The 26,297-nt window shown below is 35.0% G+C and overlaps 1 protein-coding gene and 2 long non-coding RNA genes across 6 annotated transcripts in view; 2 read left to right on the top strand and 1 right to left on the bottom strand.

Annotated features, from left to right (window-relative positions):
• Positions 1–3: 3 nt before the first annotated feature.
• LOC147835741 (uncharacterized) lies at positions 4–1,867 on the top strand. 2 transcript variants are annotated; one of them, XR_015498250.1, is made up of 4 exons: positions 4–443; positions 534–584; positions 726–773; positions 922–1,867. It is a non-coding gene; the product is annotated as an uncharacterized LOC147835741 (long non-coding RNA). The 2 variants fall into 2 exon arrangements; XR_015498251.1 differs by lacking the exon at positions 4–443 and having other exon boundaries at positions 534–635; positions 726–834; positions 922–1,847.
• Positions 1,868–5,735: 3,868 nt separating this feature from the next.
• LOC147842763 (uncharacterized) lies at positions 5,736–14,105 on the top strand. Of its 3 annotated transcripts, XR_015498246.1 has the most exons (11): positions 5,736–6,202; positions 6,295–6,364; positions 6,903–7,124; positions 7,231–7,390; positions 7,483–7,531; positions 8,980–9,302; positions 9,395–9,445; positions 9,558–9,614; positions 13,386–13,526; positions 13,616–13,671; positions 13,950–14,105. It is a non-coding gene; the product is annotated as an uncharacterized LOC147842763 (long non-coding RNA). The 3 variants fall into 3 exon arrangements; XR_015498244.1 differs by lacking the exons at positions 13,386–13,526; positions 13,616–13,671; positions 13,950–14,105 and having other exon boundaries at positions 9,558–11,728; XR_015498245.1 differs by lacking the exons at positions 6,903–7,124; positions 13,386–13,526; positions 13,616–13,671; positions 13,950–14,105 and having other exon boundaries at positions 6,064–6,202; positions 9,558–11,728.
• Positions 14,106–24,687: 10,582 nt separating this feature from the next.
• Positions 24,688–26,297, bottom strand: part of slc15a4 (solute carrier family 15 member 4) — a 148,258-nt gene continuing 146,648 nt past the window's right edge. The window contains 1 exon segment of the mRNA NM_001320529.2: positions 24,688–25,875. Coding sequence (NP_001307458.1) covers positions 25,724–25,875 — 152 coding nt within the window. The 3' untranslated portion in view covers positions 24,688–25,723.

A 26,297-nucleotide genomic window follows, 5' to 3' on the forward strand; every position in this document is an offset into this window, starting at 1 on the left:
TTGCATGCAGAATGTGCTGTCATAGCCTGGAAATCAAATGTTGCCAAGGCTTCGAGAAAACCACTTTGTTACTTTCGTACTATGTTACTTTTATCCCCGCTCTCTCCAATTAATTTAGAGTGGTATAATCCAAGAATAAAGACATTATTCTTTATGTACAACCAAATCCACTCTTGTGAAAGCAGTCTAGTTTAATTGAAAACAAACTGATAAATACGCATAGAAAACCATTCCTGCATGCCTCACGTGCTGTCCCCTTTATTATAATAATATAATCTTAATTTATAATGAATAAATTTTAATTTAACATATTCAGTATAGCTATTTATATAAGGGTAAACCATTTTTCGGGTGTACGTTTGAGGGGGCCATCTAGCAACAACCCTGAGTCTCACAAGAGGAACGCTGGAGATATACTTGAGGACCTGGAGCTCAGTAAACAGGTAGAACTGCTGGAACAGACTCAACAATGGAGTTAGTTTCCAAAGAAATGTATTAAGATTAATTAAAGACTTGATATCTTTCTCTGGCAGATTGGCATGAAGCATGAGGAGAAACAGAGAGACACACTTCAATAATGACAAGTACATCGTAATTTGAAGTTATATAATTTAATTTTAACAGACTAAATGATGGTGAGATTTTCTTGAGATGGATAAATAGATGAAAAGATGGATGGATGGAACAAGTTGGTAGAGTTCTATTGACGTCTTTGTCTTTTACAGCATGGAGTAGGGAATCTCACATCTCAGCATTAAGAAACTGATGGTCAGGTATTGCCTATCTACGACAGATGTCCTTCCAAAAGGAAGGGGGTGGTGGTGGGCTTAGATGGTAAATTCTGGATAGGATACACAGCCGGCCGGAAGTGTGAAATGCATTTTTTATGACACTGTATAACAATAATTTATATTTTTACAGTACTGTGACAGGTTTAGGGTAAGGGTAGTGACATTAAAAAATCTAACTTATTGGTTAAGTTAATACATAACGTAATTATTACTCTGTACAACTACTGTTTTTACATTACTGTGACTGTTGGGTTTAGGGTTGGGGTGGAGGTAAATGTTATTAAAATATAATTAATGGGAAATTTAATAAATATTATAAATCATTTCACATGTGCCCCAGTAAAAATGGCCAGTGCCCCAGTAAATGCATGTCGTCACAGTTTACAGTTTACTTTATATGTAAGTGTAGAGGAGAGCAGAGACAAAAGTAACAATTTTCAAAACTAATTTTAAAAGATGTTTTCAGCAGAAATATATTTTTGCTGTGGTTACTAACTCACTACAGTGGTCTTTCAAAATCAGCTGTTAATTTGTTTCAATGTAGAATAACTCCAATATAACTGTTCTTTAAACCAAAGCTGCACATTGACTCTATAGGCAGGGATGAAAGTAACAACACAATATTTGCCAGATTTACTGGCTTAATCTTGTTTATTTTAAATATATCTGACTATGACCTTGTTGATGTTCATTGTAAACATAATTTGTCCTTTATAAAATAAAAAATGAAACAGCAGTTTCATTTTAAATGTCACTTTCAGCAAATGTTTCAAAAGCAGTTCAACAATGCAAAATGTAAAAAATGTCTATAGTTTTTGAATAATTTTTGTATTATCATTGGCGATATGCTTTAATCTTATAAAACATGAGTCAAAACACTGAAAACTGTGGAAGTGAAAAATATGGCCAGGCTTCTAGCAGTGGCACATAAATAACAGTTAAGTTTGTCCCCATAGGAACTCTCGCCATTTAAACCTGATTTACTTTTAAACCAAAAAAACAAGGATGTGTTATTGCACTAATAAGCCCGTAGATTGATAATTAGTGTAACACATGAAAAGAGAAACACAACTTTTAATAAGGAAAAAAGAACCGCTACAATAATTTACTTTTTGCACTTAACTGAAATTTGGAGCTTACTGCAGCACACCGTCCCAAAATCACATATTTGGCAGCTTCATCAAGGGTTGCCTGCTGAATGTGTTCTTACAGCCAGGAAAGCAAATGTTGTCAGGGCTTTGAGAAAATCTCTTTGTTACTTTCGTCCCTGCTCACCCCTATTAATTAGAGGTGGTATAATCCAAGAATAAATACATTATTCTCCATGTACAACCGAATCAACTCTTGCGAAAACAGTTTAGTTTAATTGAAAACAAACTATCGAACATGCACTGAAAACCTTTTCTGGACGCCTCATGTGCTGCTCCCGCTCCCGGTGTGAATCCCAGTTGTTTAATTCGTACGTCGAAAAAAGTATGCGTTGCTCAAACATTGTGAAACCAGCATCGCATCCTTTAATTCAGAGGTGTCTGCACGCAGTAAGTTTTGCAAGTCGACAAAACTAATGTTAACGTTGGTAATACGATGATTATCATATTTTCACTTAACATGGATTCTGTAAGATGTAAAATTTTTGTATAAAGCACAAAGATGTCGAGAGGTTTTCAGGAGGTTTGACTAAATAAATAGCAATAATTCCCTAACATCACAGTCAGGTCTCAAACAAAAGAGTATTCTATACTTTTTCTGTGTTCATATGATCAAGTTGTCATATGAAATTAAACTTTTATATATAATATTATATCACTCCAGTTGTGTCTTTACATTGGATTGTTTTCTGTTCTTTATTTAGAATAATAAATTTAATCATAAAAATTATTTTATTTATTTATAATATAATTTAAATTATTAATATTCAGTATAGTTATTTATATGAGGGTAAATGCGGTTGGGGTGGAGGGGGGGGGGGGGGGGGGGTTGGATCTTGCAACACCTGTAAGACTCACAAGAGGAACGCTGGAGATATACTTGAGGACCTGGAGCTCAGCAAACAGGTAGAACTGCTTGAACAGACTCAACAATGGAGTTAGTTTCCAATTAAATGTATTGGAAATAATTAAATACTTGATCTCTTTGTCTTTGGCAGATTGGCATGCAGCATGTGGAGAATCAAAGAACCACACTTCAGTAAAGACAAGTACGCCGTAATAAATCAGGTACTGTCTTAAATTTTGAAGTTGAATCAAATTAACTTTTATAAAATTTGTAATTTAATTTTTACAGACTGATGGTCGAGTGTTTCCTTCAGATAGACAGAGATAGATACAATATTTGTGTTTGTTTGAATGCTTCATTTGTTTATTGCTGTCTTGTTTAACATTTGCAGATTGTTTTCTATATAGTCCGGTAAATTGAACTGTTTTAATGTATTTATATGCTGTCAGCTTTAACACATATTGCATATTAATGCAAGTCTATTGGTGGAGACATTGTCTGGCAGTTGTATAGCTTTTTATTGTTATTTTGTTCTATTTACTGTTTTACTATTAATTGTAACACATTTATCTATTCTAAGTCTATACACTGTCAAACCTAATGTTGTCTTTACTTAAAAAATCAAGGAAAGTTGACTGAACATTACCTAAAATTTAGCATTTTGGTCCTGTCACCTTAAAATATGAGTTAATTTTAACTTGGATACAATTAAAATGCATAAACTTAAGATTTCAAGTACAGTAAGCTCAAAATCACAATTAATCCTTTGAAAAAAATTTTTCTAATATGTGCAACCTTTTAGTGCGCAAGGTCTTTTTTATGAATCAGAAAACAAGGCTTCATGTATAATTATTCACCATGATGGAAATAAATGGCTACTTTTCTTTTAAACTTTTTTATAGTATATTATTACACACACACACACTGAACTGAACAATTTAAGTATAATCTACCAAACCGGCAAGTTAAATAAACTTAAATATGCAAGTTTTGGGAGACTCCATTACTCAATTAAATCGAAGCAACGGTTTACTCAATTTCGTTAAGTCAACTTATTAGGGTTTTCAGTGTAGATTGTCATCTTCTAGAATATTTATAGCTGTGAAATATTGTTTGTTAGTGTTGGAACAGAACCAGACTGGGGACAACGGTAGATGAAACTTCTAAAGAATGGTATTAAGATAAATTCATGACTTGATATCTTTCTGTTATATTTTGCAGATTGGAATGGACCACATGCAGAAAAAAGGGGAATCGCACACCTCAGCAATGACATTTATGGTCAGGAATTTATTTAAAATACATTCTTTCAAGATAAAGCAGGTGGTTGGTATAGAGAGTTAAGATAGGTATTGTCTTTGTGTGGCTTTTTTCAGGCAGAAGATGGAGACTTACAAGAGCATCGATGGACATTTATCTGAAACAGAGCAGGTAGCGCTCTGTTTGTGCTGTCTTTATCTTGTAGGTTGGAGTGGAGCAGAAGAAGAAGACTCACAAGGTGAATGCTGGAGTTATACTTAAAGACCTCAAGCTCAACAAACAGGTAGAACTGCTTGAACAGACTAAACAATGGAGTTCAATTTCAAAGAAATGTATTGAGATTAATTAAAGACTTGATATCTTTCTCTTTGGCAGATTGGCATGGAGCCTTTGGAGAAACAGGGAAACACACTTCAATAATGACAAATACTGTACATTGTAATTTTAAGTTATATTCCTTAATTTCTAAAGACTAAGTGATGGTCGGGTATTGAACCGTATTGAACAAGCCAGTAGAGTTCTATTGATGTTGTCTTTGTCTTTTACAGAGTGGAGTAGAAACGCTAGGGAATCACACATTTCAGAAATGATAAGAACCTGATGGTTGGGTATCGCCTATTGATGACAGATGTCCTTCCAAGAGGAAGGGGGTGGTGGTGGGATAGATAGTTAGATGAATGCACGCGCCCCAGTAAAAATGGCCTGTGCCCCAGTAAATGTTTCTATGCAGTTTACAGTTTACTTTATATATGGAGAGCGGGGACAAAACTAACATTTAATTAAAACTGAATAAAATAAACAGCATTTTTATTTAAAAATTCACTTCAACAATGCAAAAAAATGTCTATAATTTTTTTATATATTTATGTATTATTTTGGGCAAGATGCTTTAATCTTTTAAAACATGAGTCAAAACTAATGTGGAAGTGGAAAAATAAGGCAAGGCTTTGAACAGTGGGACATTAATAAGTGTTACTTTCGTCCCCACAGGAACTCTCGCCATTTAAACCTGATTTACTTTTAAACTGAAACTCTGAGATTTTAAACTCAAGGATGTGTTATTGCACTAAATAACCCGTAGATTGATCATTAGTGTGATACGAAAAGAGAAACAAAACTTGTAATGAGGGAAAAAAAAAACTGCTAAAACAAATGTACTTTTTTTTACTTAAAAGCAAAAATTTAGAGCTAACTACAGGACACGGTCCGAAATGATAAAATACAATACTTGACAGCTCCATCAAGGGTTGCATGCTGAATGTCCTGTTACAGACTGGAAAGCAAATGTTGTCAGGGCTTTGAAAAAATCACTTTGTTACTTTTGTGGCAAGTTACTTTTGTCCCTGCTCTCCCCTGTTAATTAAGAGTGGTATAATCCAAGAATAAAGACATTTTTCTCCATGTACAACCGAATCAACTCTTGCGAAAACAGTGTAGTTTAACTGAAAACAAACTATTGAATATGCACTGAAAACCATTTCTGGACATAAATATTGTGAAACCAGCATAACGACCTCTAATGAGGTGTCTCCACGCAGTAAGTTTTGCAAGTCGACAAAACTAATGTTTAGGTAATACGATGATGATCATATTTTGACTTGACATGAATTCTGTAAGATGTATGTATATATATATATATATATATATATATATATATATATATATATATATATATATATATATATATAGATAATTTTTTTTTTTTTTTTGTTTAAAGCACAAAGATGTCGAGAGGTTTTCGGAAGGTTTGACTAAATAGCAATAATTCCCCAACATCACAGTCAGGTCTCAAACAAAAGAGTATTCTATACATTTTTTTTGTGTTCATATGATCAAGTTGTCATATGAAATTAATCTTTCATATATAATGTTATATCACTCCAGTTGTGTCTTTACATTGGATTGTTTTCTGTTACTTATTTAGAATAATCATTGTATTAATAATAATAATAATAATAATAATAATAATAATAATAATAATAATAATGCTTATTCATATTATTGTCATTTCAATTTGGAATATTCAGTATAGCTATTTATATAAGGGTAAACAATTTTTGGGGCAATGTAGTTGAGAGGGGCCATCTAGCAACACCTGTGAGACTCACAAGAGGAACACTGGAGATGTACTTGAAGACCTGGAGCTCAGCAAACAGGTAGAACTGCTTGAACAGACTCAATAATGGAGTTAGTTTCCAAAGAAATGTATTGAGATTAATTAAAGACTTGATCTCTTTCTCTTTGGCAGATTGGCATGCAGCATGTGGAGAAACAGAGAAACACACTTCAGTAAAGACAAGTACACCATAATATATTAGGTACTGCATTCAATTTTAAAGTTTAAAATGAACTTTTATAAAACTTTAAAAATTCTATATTTTGATTTTGACAAACTGATGGTCGAGCGTTTCCTTCAGACAGACAGAGATTGGTACAATGTTTGTTTGAATGCTTCATTTGTATATTGCTATCTTGTTTAACATTTGCAGATTGTTTTCTATATAGTCTGGTAAGTTGATCTGTTTTAATGTATTTATATGCTGCAAGCTTAACACACATTGCATATTACTGCAAGTCTATTGGTGGAGAGATTGTCTGGCTGTTGTATTTATTTGTAATTTATGCTGTCGACCTGTTTAACATTTGTAGCTTTTTATTGTTATTTTGTTCTATTTACTGTTTTACTATTAATTGGAACACATGTCTCTATTCAAAGTCTATAGATTGTCATCTTGTAGAGTGTTTATTTAAACCTGTGTTAGAACAGAACCAGACTGGAGACAACGGTAGATGAAATGTCCAAATAGCTATATTAAAATGAATTAATGATTTGATATCATTTCTGTTGTATTTTAGAGATTGGAATGGACCAAATAAAGAAAAAAAAAAAAGGAATTACACATCGCATATATATATATATATATATCCCTCCAAGATGAAGCGGGTGGTGGTTAGTATAGATCAGGGGTGCTCTACTCTGTTGCTGGAGATCTACCTTCCTGCATAGTATAGCTCCAACCCTGATCAAACACACCTGAACCGATTTAGGACCGAACAGCACTTGATAATTACAGGCAGGTGTGTTTGAAATGGGTTGCAACAGAAATCTGCAGGAAGGTAGATCTCCAGGAATGGGGTTGAGCACCCCTGGTATAGATGGTTAGACAGGTCTTGTCTGTGTTAGGTTTTTGTTTTTCAGGTAATGGAGAGAGAGCAGGCAGAAGAGGGAGACTCACAAGAGCATCAGTGGACATTTATCTAAAACACAGCAGGTAGTGCTCTGTTGGTGCTGTCTTTTTTTTTAGGTTGGAGATGTACTTGAAGACCTGGAGCTCAGCAAACAGGTAGAACTGCTTGAACAGACTCAACAATGGAGTTAGTTTCCAAAGAAATGTATTGAGATTAATTAAAGACTTGGTATCTTTCTCTTTGGCAGATCGGCATGCAGCATGTGGGGAAACAGAGAAACACTTCAATAATGACAGGTACTGTACATCGTAACTAAGTTATATACGTAAATTTTTACCGACTAAGTGATGGTCAAGTATTGAACTAGCCAGTAGAGTTCTATTGGTGTTCTTTGTCTTTTACAGAAGGGAGTAGAGACACTAGGGAATCACACATCTCTGGAATAAGAAACTGATGGTCAGGTATTGCCTATTGCAACAGATGTCCTTCCAAGAGCAAGGGGTGGTGGCGGGCTTAGATCAGGGATGTCAAACTCAATTCCTGGAAGGCTACAGCCATGCACAGTTTAGTTCCAACCCTAATTAAACACACCTGATCAAACTAATTTATTCCTTTAGGCTTACAGGTAACCTACAGGTAAGTGTGTTGGAGCAGGGCTGGAACTAAACTGTGCAGGGCTGCGGCCCTCCAGGAATTGAGTTTGACATCCCTGGCTTAGATCGATGCACGAGCCCCAGTAAAAATGGCCAGTGCCCCAGTAAATGTTTTTCGTTACATTTACTTTACATGTAAATGTAGGGGAGAGTGAGGACGAAGGTAACATTTTTCATTAAAACATAATTTTAAATAAAAGATCATGTTTTCAGCAGGAATATAGGTTTTGCTGTGGTTACTAACTCACTAAAGTGGTCTTTCAAAATCGGCTGTTATTTTGTATCAATGTAGAACAACTCCAATATAATTTTAATTCAAACTAAATTTGCACATTTTTACTTTTGACTCTAGAGGCAGGGATAAAAGATCCCAAAATATTTTTGTATTATCATTGGCATTAATCTTATAAAACAAGAGACAAAACACTGAAAACTAATGTGGAAGTGAAAAATAAGGCAAGGCTTTTAGCAGTGGGACATAAATAACAGTTACTTTCGTCCCCACGGGAACTCTCGCCATTTAAACCTGATTTACTTTTAAACTGAAAAACTGATTTCAAACTCAAGTGTTATTGCAATTAATAACATTAATCATTAGTATTAATCAATTAATAACAGATTAATCATTAGTGTGACACACTGAAAGAGAAACACAACTTGTGGTAAGGAAAAAACAATGCTATGATATCCTACTTTTGCACTTAAAAACAGAAATTTAAAGCTCACTGCAGGACACGGTCTCAAAATCGCATGATATTTGGCAGCTCCATTAAGGGTTGCATGCTGAATGTGTTGTTACAGCCTGGATTGTTGTCAGGGCTTTGAGAAAATCACTTTGTTACATTCGTGCCACATTACTTTTGTCCCTGCTCTCCCCTATTAATTAAGAGTGGTAAAGCAAGAGTAAAGACGTTATTCTCCATGTACAACCGAATCAACGCTTGCGAAATCAGTGTAGTTTAATTGAAAACAAACTGACAAATACACACAGAAAACCATTCCTTAACACCTCACGCACTGCTCCCGCTCCGGGTGTGAATCTGCAGAATGGATGAATTCATGACTTGATATCTTTCTATTGTATTTTGCAGATTGGAATGGACCACATGGAGAAAAAAGGGGAATCACACACCTCAGCAATGAAAAAAAAAAAAATTTCCTCTCAAGATGAAGCGGGTGGTGGTTGGTATAGATGGTTAGACGGGTCTTGTCTATGTCAGGTTTTTGTTTTTCAGGTAATGGAGAGAGAGCAGGCAGAAGAGGGAGACTCACAAGAGCATCAGTGGACATTTATCTGAAACAGCAGGTAGCGCTCTGTTGGTGCCGTCTTTGTCTTTAGCAGGTTGGAGTGGAGAAGGAGACTCGCAAGAGGAATCCTGGAGATATACTTGAGGACCTGGAGCTCAGCAAATGGGTACAACTTTTTGAACAGACTCAACAATGGAGTTAGTTTCCAAAGAAATGAATTGAGATTAATTAAAGACTTGATCTCTTTGTCTTTGGCAGATTGACATGGAGCATGTGGAGGAACAGGGAAACACACTTCAATAATGACAAGTACTGTACATCATAATTTGAAGTTATATGTATTAATTTTTACAGTTTAAATGATGGTCTGATATTGAACAAGCCAGTAGAGTTCTATTGATGTTAACTTTGTCTTTTACAGAGTGGAGTAGAGACACTAGGGAATCACACATTTCAGAAATAAGAAACTGATGGTCAGGTATCACTAAATGATGACAGATGTCCTTCCAGAAGGAAGGGGGTGGTGGTGGGCTTAGATAGGCCATTGCCCTTGTAAATGCATTTCGTTACAGTTTACTTAATATAAGTGTAGGTGAGAGCGGGGACGAAAGTAACATTTTAGTTAAAAAACTAATTTTAAAGGAATGTTTTAATTAGGTAGAAATGTATAAAGAAATATATATTTGCTGTGGTTATTAACTCACTACAGTGGTCTATCAAAATCAGCTGTTATTTTATTGTTGAACAGATCCAGTATAACTTCACTTTAAACAAAAGCTGCACATTGGTACTTTTGCCTCAATAGGCAGGGATGAAAGTAACACAACAATACATGCTAGATTTACTAGTTTAATAGTGTTTATTTTAAATATGTCTGAATTTAACTGCAAATATTTTGGGTTTTATTTTCACAAAAAACTAAACAGCGTTTTCATTTTAAATTAATCAAATGTTTTAAAAGCAATCCAACAATGCAAAAATCCAACAATGTTTTAAAGGCAATCCAACATTTTTTTTTTTTTTGTATTATAATTGACAATATGCATTAATCTGTTAAGACATGAGTTAACACTGAAAACTGTGGAAGTGAAAAATAAGGCAAGGCTTTTAGCAGTGGGACATAAATAAGTGTTACTTTCATCCCCACTGGAACTCTCACCATTTAAACCTGATTTACGTTTTTAAAAAAAACCTCAAACATTTAAAGAGCCCATATTATACATGAAATAGGGTCATATCTTGGTTGTAAGGGTCTCCAACAACAGTTTAATATGCATGCAAGGTCAAAAAACACTTTCATGGTCTTATAATCTGCATTTATTTTTACCTAATTATTCCAGCGACTCTTGTATGAATCGTCCAGTGATTTATTTCTTCCCAAACCCCTCCTTAGCGTGAAGCTAATCTGCGCTGATTGGACCGATGACAGTCTGTTGCGATTGGTCAACTGCCTTCAGTCAGAGAGTGAAATGCCCAATAGCTAATCAGCAATATAAAAGTAATCACAGTTCATACACGCTCGATAGTGTAAAGGCGTGGATTTTAGCTGCCAGTTGATCAATGTAAATACAGACTATGGACTTGAAAATACAGACGATTAACTATTTTATTGAGCAAAAACTCCAAAAACAGTTGAGGAGATCTTGTAGCTTGTCTCACTCTGCTCTTTTCACAGACACACACATATTGCACACACACACACACACTTAACCCTGCTCCGGACGACAACGCGCGCGCACACACACACACACAAACACACACACCTCCGGATGACAGCGTGCGCAAACGCACACACACACGCACACACAGACACACACACTACTCCTCCACGGAGCTCCGTAAACAAAGCAGCACGCGTCGCGTTTTTAACATGACTTTGCACCCGATATGAGAATAAAGCGAGTTAACCTCATACAGTACACGCGGTTACAAGTAACACATCACAACTAAATACATTTGCAAGCTAGAGTCAACGAGGCAACTTTAATCGCACGTACTTACACTTGAGAAATGGAGGAAGAAACCCATCCTGACGTCCATCAGTAAGTTACTCTTTACTGATCCTTCCTTTAACAAACGCAGATGAAGTATTCTTTGTAGCATGTAGTTTCCAGAAGTTTCCAACTGCTTGGTTAATGCTGAGGTTTCATCTTTGGGTAGAGACTCGATAATATCCATCTGCAGTGTGACTTCAATCGACCGGCATGTTTGTGTGTGTGTTTGTGTGTGTGTGTGTCTGGGTTTCTGCGTCAGAGGGCGGGGCCTCAGGTTTGAAATCTCCCGGGTTTGCGCGTGCACGTGAATAACTTGGTTTCATTCGTACGTCATGGCGAAACACCTAATGACTCGGTATCAAGGCGACTCGTTTGAAGCACTATGAGTCGACTCTTTTATAGATTAATCAACAGTTTTAAACACTATACAAACAGATTTAAGCCTTAGCTGGATACTTCACTTCACTTAGAGCTGTGTTACACACTACATGGAAGGGCATTTTCAAAAACCCATAATATGGGCTCATTAACTCAAGGATGTATTATTGCACTAAATAACCGGTAGATTGATAATTACTGTGACACACTGAAAAAGAAACACAACTTGTAATAAGGAAAAAAAGAACCGCTACAGTAATTTACTTTTTGCACTTGAAAACAGAAATTTGGAGTTCACTGCAGAACACTGTCCCAAAAATCACATGATATCTGTCAGCTCCATCAAGGGTTGCATGCTGAATGTGTTCTTACAGCCCGCAAAGCAAATGTTGTCAGTGGTTTGAGAAAATAGCTCTGTTACTTTCGTGCCAAGTTACTTTCATCCCCGCTCTCCCCTATTAATTAAGAGTGATAAAGCAAGATTAAAGTAGTTATTCTCTATGAACAACCGCAGTGTAGTTTAATTGAAAACAAAATATCGAATATGCACAGAAAGCAATTTCCACTTGCCTCATGCTAGAGCTGCATGATTCTGGCTAAAATGAGAATCGCATTTTCTTTTTTTTTTCTTTTTCTTTTTTTTTTTGCTTAAAATAAAGATCACGATTTTCTCACGACTATGTAGATGTAAAATAAAGCTTAATATGAGATTGTTTTTTCTCAAACATATGTTAAAACAACAGTATTAATATTGTGTAGGCCTACTGGTTTCTATAGATATTTATATTCTACTTATAATAATTCTGATGTTGAATTATGTTTGAGATATAGGCCTATAGTGCAATCTGTTATTAGATCATTTAATTCACTGGTAAAGTCAACATTATAAAGGCTAGAGTAGTTATACTGACACTGTAAACATTTATTTTCATGCACAGCTGTGTGTTCGCTATGAAAGAAAAAAACATCAAATGTTTGTCGCAATCATAACTCTAAAATGTGCTATGATTATTTAAATGATGTGCACACTTTCGGTTTCATTTTCACTGCTAAGTACTTTGCGCATGGCTCTCAAACGATCACTCTGTGCCACAAACTTAATATTATTTACAACTTTATTACCTGTTACTCACAGCATATGCAGGTTCTATTCACTAAAATAGATGTGCGCGCGTCTATCATTCAGTAGGGTGCACGCCCGCACAGTCAACAGCTCACGTCACGTGTGATTTCCCGGCTGCGGATACATCATTATATGAAGACAAAACTGACAGTTTAAGGTGAATTATACCTTATAAATACAGCATGTGACTCTTTTAATATCATGACTCTTTTAATAGTATGTGGAGGTGTCCATGTCGCTGAGCAGTGTGTGTGAAACAATGAAAAGACTGGTGCAGCCGCCTTTGCTTCTCTCCTGAACTTGAAAATATGTGTGACGGAATCGTAGAAATGCTGGATTAAGATTGTCTAGGGCAGGGGTGTCAAACTCAATTCCTGGAGGGCCGAAGCCCTGCACAGTTTAGTTCCAACCCTGCTCCAACACACCTACCTGTAGGTTTCAAACAAGCCTGAAGGACTCAATTAGTTTGATCAAGGCTTTAATTAAGGCTGGAACTAAACTGTGCAGAGCTGCGGCCCTTTTGAAATGGAGTTTGACACCTGTGGTCTAGAGGGTCGAATCGAGGTCGCAATCTTTTTTTGATTAATTGTGCAGCTCTACCTAATGAACTGCTCCCTGTGTGCATCCCAGTTGTTTAACATATACGTCGAAAAAGACGTTCCTTTCGGTTATTTGTTTAGAATAATAATTGTATAATTATAAAACATTTATTATAATACTTTTATTTATTCATATTATTGTAATTTTAATTTAGAATATTCAGTATAGCCATTTATATAAGAGAAAAATAATTATGGGGGGTGCTGTTGAGGAGGGCCATCTAGCAACACCCCTGAGACTAACAAGCTGGAGGACCGCTGGAGATATACTTGAAGACCTGGAGCTCAGCAAACAGGTAGAACTGTTTGAACAGACTCAATGGAGTTAGTTTCCAAAGAAATGTATTGAGATTAATTAAAGACTTGATCTCTTTCTTTATGGCAGATTGGCATGGAGCATGTGAAGAAACAGAAACAGACCTCAGTGGTGCAATAAATTAGGTACTGCCTTAAATTTTGAAGTTGAATCAAATTAACTTTATGAAACTTTTACAATTATATATTTACATTTTTTACAGACTCATATTTGAATGTTTCCTTCAGATAGACAGATAGATAGATAGATAGATAGATAGATAGATAGATAGATAGACAGACAGACAGACAGACAGACAGACAGACAGACAGACAGACAGACAGACAGACAGACAGACAGACAGACAGACAGAGTATTGAACAAGCAGTTGGAGTTCTATTGATGTTGTCTTTGTCTTTTACAGACTGGAGTGGAGACACTGTGGAATTACACATCTCAGGAATAAGAAACTGATGGTCAGGTACCAACTATCAATGAAAGATGTCCTTCCAAGAGGAAGGGGGTGGTGGTGGGCTAAGATAGTTAGATGTTTTGTCTGTGTCAGGTGATTCTTTTTCAGGTAATGGACATAAGAGGCAAAAGAAAGAAACTCATAAGAGGATTGGTGGAGATGTATCTGAAGACCACTGGGGAACATTTTGTTAAAGTAGAGCTCTGTTAGTCTTGTTGTCTTTTGCAGATTAGTCTGGGGCATGTGGAGAAATGGCAATCACACCTCAGCAATGACTGGAAACTGGTGGTCAGATTGGGTAATTCCTGGATGGATGGATAAATAGATGTCCTTCCTAGAGGAAGGGGGAGGTGGTGGGTTTAGATTTTTAGATAGATGTCTTGTACGTGGAAGGTGTTTCTTTTTGTGTAATGTAACCACAACAGGCAGAAGAAGGTCCTTCAAGAGCATTGGTGGGGATTTATCTGAAGAACACTCTAGAACAGTTGCTTGAGCTTAGCAAGCATGTCGATCTCTGTTAGTCCTGTCTTTATCTTTTACAGATTAGTATAAAGCGGGTGAAGAACAAATATGAATCATACACCTTAGCAATGACTGGAAACTGACAGTCAGATTAGGTATTTCCTGGATAGATGGATGGATGGATGGATGGATGGATGGATGGATGGATGGATGGATGGATGGATGGATGGATGGATGGATGGATGGATGGATGGATGGATGGATAAATAGATGTCCTTCCAAGAGGAAGGGGGCGGAGGTGGACATAGACTGTTAGATGTTTTCTCTGTGGCAGATTATTTAAGTTGTAGGTAATGGAACCACAACAGGCAGAAGAAGGAAACTCACATGGAGATTTATATGAAGAACACTGGAGAACACTTTGCTTATTGCTGGACCTCAGCTTGCAAGTAGAGCTTTGGTAGTCTTGTTTTTGCAGATTATGCTGGGGTATGTGCAGAAATGGGAGGGAGGGATGGATGGATGGACCTTAGCAATGACTGGAAACTGATGGTCAGATTAGGTATTTCCTGTAAGGATGAATGGATGGATAGATATATGGATAAATAGATGTCCTTCCGAGAGGAATGGGGTGGAGGTGGGCATAGACCATTAGATGTTTCATCTGTGGCAGTTATTTAAGTTGTGGGTAATGGAACCACAGCAGGCAGAGAAGAAGACTCACAAGAGCATCAGTGGAGATTTATCTAAAAAACACTGGAGAACACTTTGCTTATTGCTTATATTATTGGAGAAATGGGAATCTCACCTCAGCAGTGACGAGAAGCTTATGGGCAGGTTAGGTATTTCTTGGATGGATGGATGGATTGATGGATGGCCGGATGGACGTATGGATGGATGTATGGATGAATGAATGGATTGATAAATAGATGTCCTTCCAAGAGGAAGGGGGTGGAGGTGGGCATAGATAGTTAGATGTCTTGTTTGCGGCAGGTGCTTCTTTTTCAGGTAATGGACACACAACAGGCAGAAGGAAACTCATGAGGACACCAGTGGACACTTCTCTGAAGAACACTGGAGAACAGCTATGAGAGTCTGTCTATAATAATTATTCTATTATTATCTACAGTTCTCAGCATATACAGGTACACCCCTCACAAATTAATTTTAAAATTGTTCAATTTATGGTTTAATAGGAAGCTAAACAATGTTATATTTGTGCATATACATTCGTATAATCAGTACTGAAGTCAAATCTGGAGCTTATCTAACAAAATAACTTAGCATAACAGTCCAAAAACTAGTTCACCCAAATATATATGTTATAAAAAATATTAAATACACATTAAAAAAGGAAAAAAAACCTAGAGAAGCTAAAAAGTTGAAAAATGTATTTGTAGTTTATGCTTTTTTTGTTTTGTTTTTGTTTGCAATCATTACTCCAGTTCAACCATTATAGCAAACATTTATTTTCATATACTCCACGTTAAAATGTCCCCATCGCTTTCATTTGTAAGTAAAAATGTGGATTAAATTAATTCTTCAGACCTTAGTGTTGAATACAGCAACAGTAAGAGCTCTGGAATTCAATCCGAGCTAAAAAGGATCTTGTCAATTAAATAGAAAATAGATGTGTGCAGTTTTGAAAATAAGCCTCGATCACGACCTGTTTAACAAGCCATATCTTTTAAAAGACAAGAGCACTGACCTTAGACTTTTTAACAGACTCGCATAAAACATCTGTCACATTATTCATATACACTGCTTACACCTTCAGCTTCTGCTTTATTTAAATAGAGCATAGCACTGTAAAAAAAAAAAAAAAGAAAATGATGGAGGCGGTAGAAATATATAGGCTGTGTCAATAGTCTGAGTCAGAGTGAGAGGAAGAGAAAGAAGCGCGAGTTCAAACAGCTTCACTGACAGCCACACTCTCAGCGAATGACTCGTCAGCCTGGATCTGCTGTGGGTGAAGAGCGATGATGTCCTGATTTCAAACACTCACCTGATCAAATCAGACAAATGCAATTCAGCCGGAGACGTCGCAAGTTTGACACTTGAGAAGGAAAATGAGGGAACTGTAATGAACTTGCTTTCTCAAAAGGTCATTTTATTTTATTGAACAACAAAGAAACGACTTCATTTACATGAACCAAATCATGAAAAAAAACATCAAACCACATGTAGGTTTTCACTGCACACACTCAAACATGTTTCAGGGACTGTGTAATTATATGATGACAGACTGTGGGGGAATTCATTTACATATTTGAAGCACTTTAAAATCATATTCATATATGGCCAGTTCAATTGAACGAAGCATTTTCCTCCAACTGTTAATTGACTTTCACACTGCCGTCAAAACTGTCTGTCTAAACACATTCAAAAGGATTATGTAAAGATTGAGAACAAAAATAAAAAGTCATGTGGAGCAACTTTGGCTTTAAAGGCACGGGGTGTAAGAACTGCTGACAAATACAAGCCAAACAGCAGGAACTATCAGTGTGTGAAATCACAAAAGAAAGGACCAGCATAGGAACATAACGCAGTGTTGTTACTAGTGATGCACCTAAATTACATTTCTAGTGTGAAGTTGAAAATTCAGGACTTGATTATGGGGGAGATTGATTAATTGATGTTTTTCAATAATTTACTGTAACATTAATAAGAAAAACATTAAATTAAAAATAAGTTTAATGACAAATGCAAGTACTGAGATTTATTTTAAAATCAACCTCAAATTAAAACAGTACAAAAAATGCACACAATGCACTTTTATATCTAACTGTAATAACATTTACTTGTCTTTTTAAGTTTGCTGGATATATATATATATATATATATATATATATATATATATATATATATATATATATATATATATATATATATATATATATATATATATATATTCACACATACACACACACTTAAGTTTAGGGTCAGTTTTCTTTTTCTTTTGTAAGATTTTTTTCTGTTCATCAAGGCGCCATTTAATAAATGTAAAACATTGTTAAATATTGATTAAACGTTTAAATAACTGCTTTTTTAATGTATGCAGTTTCACATCAAATTATTTCTCCAGTCAATATTGCTTTTATTTACAATTACTTTAATAAAAATAATAATATTTAATATTTGAGTGATTTCTGAAGGATCATGTGACTAATGAAGTAATAAAGCTGAAAATACATCTTAAAAATCACTGCATGGAATAAGTTACGAAATTAATTTACAAACTACTTTTGAACAGTTATTTTATAGTGCTGTAACATTTCACAATTTGTACTGTATTTTTGATTCAATAAATGCAGCCTTGGTGAGCAAGAGAAGCTTTTTTTAAAATATTTATTTTATATATTTATTTTTTGACCAGTAGTGTGTATGTATATGTATGTATGTGTGTGTGTGTGTGTGTGTGCGTGTGTGTATATATATATATATATTAATATATATATATATATATATATATATATATATATATATATATATATATATATATATATATATATATATACACATATGTGTTATATATATATATATATATATATATATATATATATATATATATATATATATATATTGTATGAAGAGTTTAGTGCCATCTGAAATTTATATAAGAAACAAGCATTTTTCTCAGCCTAAAGTGTTTTATGTTGAGTTTTTTCCCTCTAAAGACCATAAAAAGAACTTATTTTTGCCATAAAAGGTGAACAATTCTGAACCTACATACAGGAGCGTGGTAAAAATGCTCATTTTAGAAGAAAATTTCAGACTGCATTTAAAGGTTTTTGCGTCTGAGGTCTTCATATATGTTAACCCCCCATTGATCTGTTTTTCCTTTTAATATATTTCCCAAATGATGTAAGAAAAGGAAAGAGCAAGGAAATTTTCACAGAATGTCTGGTTTTTTTTTCTTCTGGAGAAAGTCTTATTTGTTTAATTTTGGTCAAAATAAAAGCTTTTTCATTTTAGGGTCAAAATTATTAGCCCCTTCAAGCTATTTTTTTCGATAGTTTACAGAACAAACCATCATTATACAATAACGTGCCTAATTACCCTAACCTGCCAAGTTAACCTAATTAACCTAGTTAAGCCTTTAAATGTCACTTTAAGCTGTATTGAAGTGTCTTGAAAAATATCTAGTCAGATATTATTTACTGTTATCATGGCAAAGATAAAATAAATCAGTTATTAGAGATGAGTTATTAAAACTATCATGATAAAAAATGTGTTATCTTCTCTCTGTTAAACAGAAATTGGAGGGAAAAATAAACAGGCAAATAATTCAAGGGGGCTAATAATATACACAAACAGATCATCACTGCCAATTAAATCAAACAACTAGAGGGAAACTGAATTCTTCTGCTGAACACATTGACTTCAGGTTTAAGAGAAAAGTCTTCGCTGATGTCAGTGATTTTTAAAAAAAAATTATTTTCCAACATATTTTAAAATATATTTTATGTTCACCAAAAGAAAGAATCTGTCATTTCAGGAGAGGATAATGAATTTGTAATACAGTTCACATAAATAGCAACATGCAGCTGTTTTTACAGTCAAGTATTACAGATATGAAGATTATTGATATTTTTAATGAAAGGCTTCTGTGAGGTAAATTTTACAAGCTATGTAAGCTTCCACGGTTGAAATACTGATTGACAGATTACATAAGATAATATGCTTATTAGTCATTCTATACGAGTTAAACATTCTGATGTTCATTTAGTTATTGCTCCTTATGGAACTACTCAATAGTGAGAAAAGATCAGTTATTATGATGTGCTTCACTTATGTTGTTGCTTGAATTGATGCCATTACACTGATCTGTCATATTCAAGAGAATAAAACAACATGCGATCATTCAATTTACAACAAAACTGGCTAAATTTGAAAACCAATACTTTGTATTATATTCAAACTAATGCTTATTGCGATTATTGTAAAGCAGATGCCTTTTACTAGTGTTCACACAATAACAGATCAGTCCTGAGAATTAAAAATCTATTGCAGTTTTAATTAAAATATCATTAAATATTTAGCAAAATATTAATATTTATACATTTTATTAACACTAGCACTACGCTAACAGTCAAAAAGTGAGTAATTCAGCCCTTCACAATGAAAAGGGATAGGATTCAGCCATCATTTACTCACTCTTCACTTGTTCAAAACCTATTTGAGTTTCTTGTCCCACTTTATATTAAGTGGCCTTAACCAATATATACTAGCTGAAAATAATCATTTGTTCCAAGGTACTTATTTTCTAAATACATGTTTTAACATTGTGTTTATGATTGATTAATTAAATAAATGCATGTAAATACATCTGCAGTTCATTTCTGTTATTAATTACATTGTTGATCATCCCTTACCCCGTTAAATCTACCCACCGAACCTGCCCATAACCTAATATTATAAACACAGTCAGTACATTCTGTTTATTTTTATGCAAGTACATAGTTAATGCGGGTACATAGTTAAAATGGGACCAAAATTCTTTCTTCGGTTGAACCTAAAAGAAGTCATTTTGAAAATTGCTGCTTGTTGGCAACCATTGGCTTTCGTTGTATTTGCTTTTCTAACTATGGAAGTCAATGGGTACCAGCAACCAGCATTCTCTACAATAGCCACATTTCCACTGTCAGGCCAGTGCAAACCAGGGCTGTTATCGGGCCAGGCCGGACCGGGAGGTTGAGCAGTAAGACTGAAATCATGTAGCTTTTCCACTTGCAGGCCAATAACTCGCAGCGCGGCATGCAAACCCCACCAAAGAATGCCCCACGAATCAAACGTCACAACCAGCCTAGTTCAGCAGGAATCAGGCAGACAAAGGACCTTCATGTTATCAAAAAAACAATTAAAATGGAGACAACCAAAACAAACAAATGACACGTTACTATACAGCAGTACAATGTTTGTCTATACACACAGGATTGTATGTTTTCATTCATTATATTCATTTACTCGAAGACCGACTGTTCATTCATTCATTCATTTTTTTTTCGGCTTAGTTCCTTTATTAATGGTCGCCACAGTGGAATGAACTGCCAACTTGTCCAGCATATGTTTTACGCAGCAATGCCCTTTCAGCTGCAACCCATCACTGGGAAACACCCAGACACACACATTCACAAACATACACTAAAGCCAATTTAGCTTACCCAATTCACCTATACCACGTATTTGTACCGCAGAGGAAACCCAAAGCATAAGTATCATTTAAAATATTAATTATCCTTCTGATTTAATATTACCATGTCATATAAAACATAAACACTTGTTTGAAGACATAGAACACATTTTTACATGCCGTCTTTCTCAATACGTTTGTAAAGCAGTGCAGGACTGGATGACAGAAAGGAATTGAAAGGTAGTTTCTGACGGTTTTGCTCACCTAAAATGCTCTTTTTGCATGATTTGATTAATATCATCGTATCCAAATACTTTATAAATATTATTTCAAAACTCCTCAGTTGTTTATTGGTTTTAAAAATGATCTAGAATCTTTTTATTTTTTTCAGATTTGTAAAAAGAAAGTTCAAAATGGCTTAAAACGGTTTCATTTATTTGTGTTGTATACCTAACTTGTTATAGTTTCTGTTTGTTTTATATTTGTTTTTTTTATTAGTTTTTTAATGAAGTCTGATATTTGTAAGTTTTTATAATTCCAGTAGCCTGTAGCTTATTTTATTTAGATCTAACAATATCGCCTCTGACTCCCGAACGAGCGAGCACGCGTGTGTATGTGTGTGAATGAGAGAGCGTGATGTTGTGTTTAGCTTGATTGTTGCCGTCTATGTGTGTGTAAATGAGAGAGAAAGAGTTTGGTGCTGTTTGTGTTTGTGTGTGTGTGTGTGTCTATATGTGTGTGAATGAGAAAGCATGATGCTGTCTGTGTCACCTGCTTGGTGCTGTGTGTCTATATGTTTGTGTGTTTATAAAAACAGCTTTGTTATAGGCTGTCTGGACTCTGTATGGCTGGGAGGTTTTCGGGTTTTCGGTTTTGCTCCCTTAGCGGGATTGGGCTCGCCGGATAGAAAACATGGCGGGTCAGGACAACAAATACTAAATATTAGCGGAAGCGGTCTGGTTTGGACTAAAACCTGGCGGGAGCGAGATTCAAAATTTAGTCCCGTGCAGATCTCTAGCTTACGGCAACAACAGAGCTGTGAATCAAGCACTTTTTCACCAGGTCTCTTTCTCTCACACACACACACACACATGCATCTAAACGCGCATGTTTTATGCACAAACACACCTTTTAAACTTGACAAACTCTCAACAACTGAAAGCTACTGACAGTTGTCATTAACATGGTGTAAAGACTATTATGGGTTACTGAAACATCAAGGAGGACGCAGCAAAGACATATCACTTATTCAATTAAAACTACTTTAAATATTATTTCATGCAACAGCCTTACATTTAAAGGGGAAACATAAGGATGACCTTAAGCAAAAGTCCACTAGTCTATACGGTCTTTTAGAGAATATCTTCAAGTGACCAGTAGCTGTTGTTTCTTTTCCTCATATATTTATTTTTTGGCACATGTACTCATGCCTGATGGGAAAACTAGCATAATGACAGTGGCACACCATCTTGCAAACTTTGCCTCTGCTTTCACTGCGTCCTGAAACCCCAGCCTAGCCCAAGGTATTCAGCAGTCCGAAAAAGTGACTATGGAAACCCGACTGTACCTGGCTCGCTCGCTTTAGGCACGACAGTGGAAATGCGGCTAATGTCTTCTAATGTGTCCCACAGAAGAAAGAAACTCATAAAGGCTTACAACCACATAAAGGAGAATAAATGATGAGGCAATTTTCGTTTTAGTCTGAACTACCCCTTTAAGATTAAAACTAAAATACAATGTTTCAGTCAGTCGGTGCATCTCTAGTCACTACTATTGTGTTAAGTTTGCGTTACAGTGAAGCCAGCAGACTTAGTTCAGACTTAATTAGTTGGCAAAAAGAGCACCAAAGCGGTTGCCGTTGCAAAATCTGCATAAATATTACATCAAGCAAGACGCTCTCTACAGCATGATGACATTATGAAGCTGAGGTATACATTTTATGAAAGATGTATCATAAGCCTGCATGTAAAATTGATGACTCTAAATACTCAATTATAAATGTGTTATTTATACAAGAGATTAGTGCAAATGTGATTTCACTACAGAACCTCATTGAGAGCTTTTAAGGTTCATCAAAAAGCCTTTAAAAAAAGCTCCTGAATCATTACAAACAAGACGCAGGTGCTCCAGAGGAAACACTATTTATTTGAGTTTGCAGATATATCCCTGCTGTAAAGACGTCAGCTGAGGTTTGTCGCATTATGATATTAACACTCGTGAAAATTCATCATTTCTCAGAAGATATACTCATCAGCAGTGTTGGGGAAAGTTACTTTTAAAATTACAATATTGAGTTACTTCCCTAAAAATGTAACTAAAAAAAGTAGAAAGTAGTAAGAAAGTAATGCATTATATTACTTTTGAGTTACTTTTGTGTTACTTTACCTTACCTGGCTGAGGTTTATCTCTTTCAGAACATACAGGTGTTTTTCCCCTTTTTTATCGAGAGCTCTGCATTTAACAACCACCTATTGACCTTATTCTAATATGCGTAAGTGCGCCTGATTACGCGATTGTTCTAGAACTTCCGATTCAGTCGCCTATGGGAGAAATGACTAGGAATAATAAACGTCTTGCTCTACAAATGTTTGCATGACTATATAGTCTAAGTAGAATAATATAATAAGGATATATCAGTTTGCAACATCAAACAGCGAAACGAGCAGTTTTTAATATCTAAAAATAAATGGAAGTGATTGAGACCGGAAGTCTTGAGCCAAAAAGCTTCAAATGGCTGCGCCCGCTCGTCAGCGAAGAATAAGGTGAATATAACCTACACCTTCATTTATTCTTTAAAAAAAATGTAGGAGAAAATTATATTTTGAGAACTTTTTGAGGCCAGAGATATACATGTTGTATAAACAGATTAATGAAAGCCTGTAATGTATTTGCTACTTTTGTGTTATTAGTTAAGTAAATTCACTGTCCATTAAGATAAAGATTGCAATAAAGCCTAAGAGTACTAACATTAAATAATTTATATTAAGTAAAAAACAAACTTTAAAACTTTAAAATGTTTATTAACAAAATGAACAGTAAGACAATAAGAAAATTCCCTAAATCAAAATAAATCTATGAGCTTTATATATTAAATAAATTGCTTTACGTGGCCTTAAAGGTGTAAATCATTTCCCAAAAGAAAAAAATAAAATAAAATCTTACTATATTACAAAAACTTAGTTGCTTCTACAGTAACATTTAATAGTGGCTGCATCTCCTCAACAATAAAAGCGATAAATTTTTCTAAATTTTGATTTAGTATAATTAATTGTTTTTCTTGGAGAACGTGAACTAATGTCAGTTATTTGTTAAGCTGGAGGTATGCGATGTCGTGTTTCTTGCAGTTGTCAAGAGTTTTACTTATAATCTACACTTGAACCACTTCTCTGCTTCGATGAAAAAAAAACAAGACTCTATTGCAAAAAAATGTAAGTCTCCTGTTTCTAAGTGTCTGGAGTGATTATAGCCAATTCGCGGATGAATCGTTTGTTTTTAACTGGATCTTCTAAGTGAACTGGTCGAATCAGTTCACCAAAGGGAAGTGAGTCGGCATGAAACAGTTGCGTCTTCAGTAGACAAAGTACTTACTTTTTTAACATGCCGGATACCCCTTCTGACTCTAACTAAATCAATATCCTGAGTTATTCAGTAACTAGAACAGTACACTGACTCATCTGCTTTGAAAAAAGAGACCCGATGATAATGATTGTGAGCCAACTGTTTGTTCCATCGCAGCACGCTCTCTCACCGAGTATGTAATTTAACCTAATGTAATTTTATTCCGCAATATATATTTTTAAAAGCCAAGCAAGGTAAAATGTAATAAAAATAACATTGCTTATTTTTAAAAGTAATGCATTACTTCATTAGTTACTTAAAACGTTATATTATTATGTAATATGTTACCCCCAACACTGCTCATCAGACACTATAAAAATGCTAAATGTTGTCCCAACACAAATCGTTTAAGTTAACTTAATTGTTTATACAAATTTAAGCAGATTTAACGACATAAAACAATTCAGTTTTCCATAAAAACCTCTAGAATTGTGTTGTTTCAGTTCATTTTAAATAAGTAGTTAAGAACAAGCAGCAAAAATCTTTTATTTTATTCTTTTTTTTCTTTTTCTTTTTTTTTTTTAGGGTAAGCATTATAAAGAGTGATGCCGTTCTTGGCCTTACAACTTATGATCAAAATCTTTAAAAACAAGCTAGTAGGAATCTAATGCCTGATAAAAACATCATCTAAAAAGTGAGAAAAGCTTGTAATGCCACAGGTTTAGTACCGAAAATACAAATGTAATCAAACTGTTAAGGACACAATTATTATAGATCTGACTATTTAAAAATATATCATCAAGTCTGTTGCACTGCATGTTTCTCAATTGCTTCACTTATGATTCTGTATGGGCTACTTGTGTGCATCTGAAAAAGAGTAGCCAATCAAAAGAGTTGTCTCTTTTTAGACATCAACAATATTTAAAAACAAGCCAATTAGTATCTATTAATAAATTAGAATTGATGAAGTAACAAAAGAACGCACCATACAGTGCAATAGTGCCAAAATTACCTTAGAAGTAAAATGAAAAATAGCACAAAAACAAGACATGCTCAAAAATACAATTTTAAATACATTTGAAGAGGAGTGGTCTAACCTTGCTGAGCATTAATCACTTAAAAAGTCTGAATAAATATTCAATTTAAATTGGTGATGTGTTATAACCCGTAGTAAACAAATCTAAACCACTTTCGATTTGAGAGTGTCATTTGTGGACTGTGTAATATAATTATCCACTATATTCTGTGGTATAGTGGACAAAGGAAGTCAAAAAAATCTAAATTGAGAATAAATGTACCTATCAAGTCCACTAATGGAGTCAATAAACCTCATTTCCAGCCATTTCATACAGTACGACATATTTTGTATCTTGTTTTCAGACAGATTTTCTTCCAAAAAAAAAAGTCAATAGTAAGGCCAGGTCCAGCAAACGCATGGGACTTCAAGTTTTCGAGTCAAATATTTAAAAATCATACCTCATTATTAACAAAATGTTTGGCACGTGATTTGTGGGTTGAGGAATGAGTGAAGGTGAGAGTATGACTGTTTAAGGCTGGCGATGAGTTAAGGGGGTCATGAGTTACTCATAGACGCTCTATGGCTTGCTGGTTTTGGCTTCTGTTTGTCGTACTTCACAGACACGATGAGGAAGATGAGGAGTGTGATTCCCTGGATGGCGGCCAGGAGGAAGAAGTAATAATTCAGCCTGCACTCGTTGATGTTACCTGCAGATAGAAGAAACAAGGGAGAAAAGGGGATCATTTGGATATCAAATTTCAGTAGCGGATGATTTTGACATGATTTACAGCACAGCAATCACAACACCACAACACTAGCTGAAACTAAATTCAAGCATATTGCTTTAGTGCTTCAGAAGGTCTCAATTGTTTTGACAGGAGAGTGTTGATCAATAATTGCAATTTATAACTAAGGGTGTATTCTAGTCTAGTTAGATTTAATTGAATTAAACTCAAGTTCCTTTCACCCTTTGGTGTGGATCTTTTGGGTCAGTTGTGAATAGAGAATGGAAGTGTGTTCTGGAAATTTGAGCCACAGGAGCCTGCATTTCATTGAACCCCATGGGTTTATTGTATCATATATACACTTATTTGTATTGTTTCAGCATGGATATCGCAATGTGAACATT

The sequence above is a fragment of the Danio rerio genome, chromosome 8 (assembly GCF_052040795.2).
Source record: "Danio rerio strain M-AB ecotype USA chromosome 8, GRCz13ab, whole genome shotgun sequence".
NCBI lineage: Eukaryota > Metazoa > Chordata > Actinopteri > Cypriniformes > Danionidae > Danio > Danio rerio.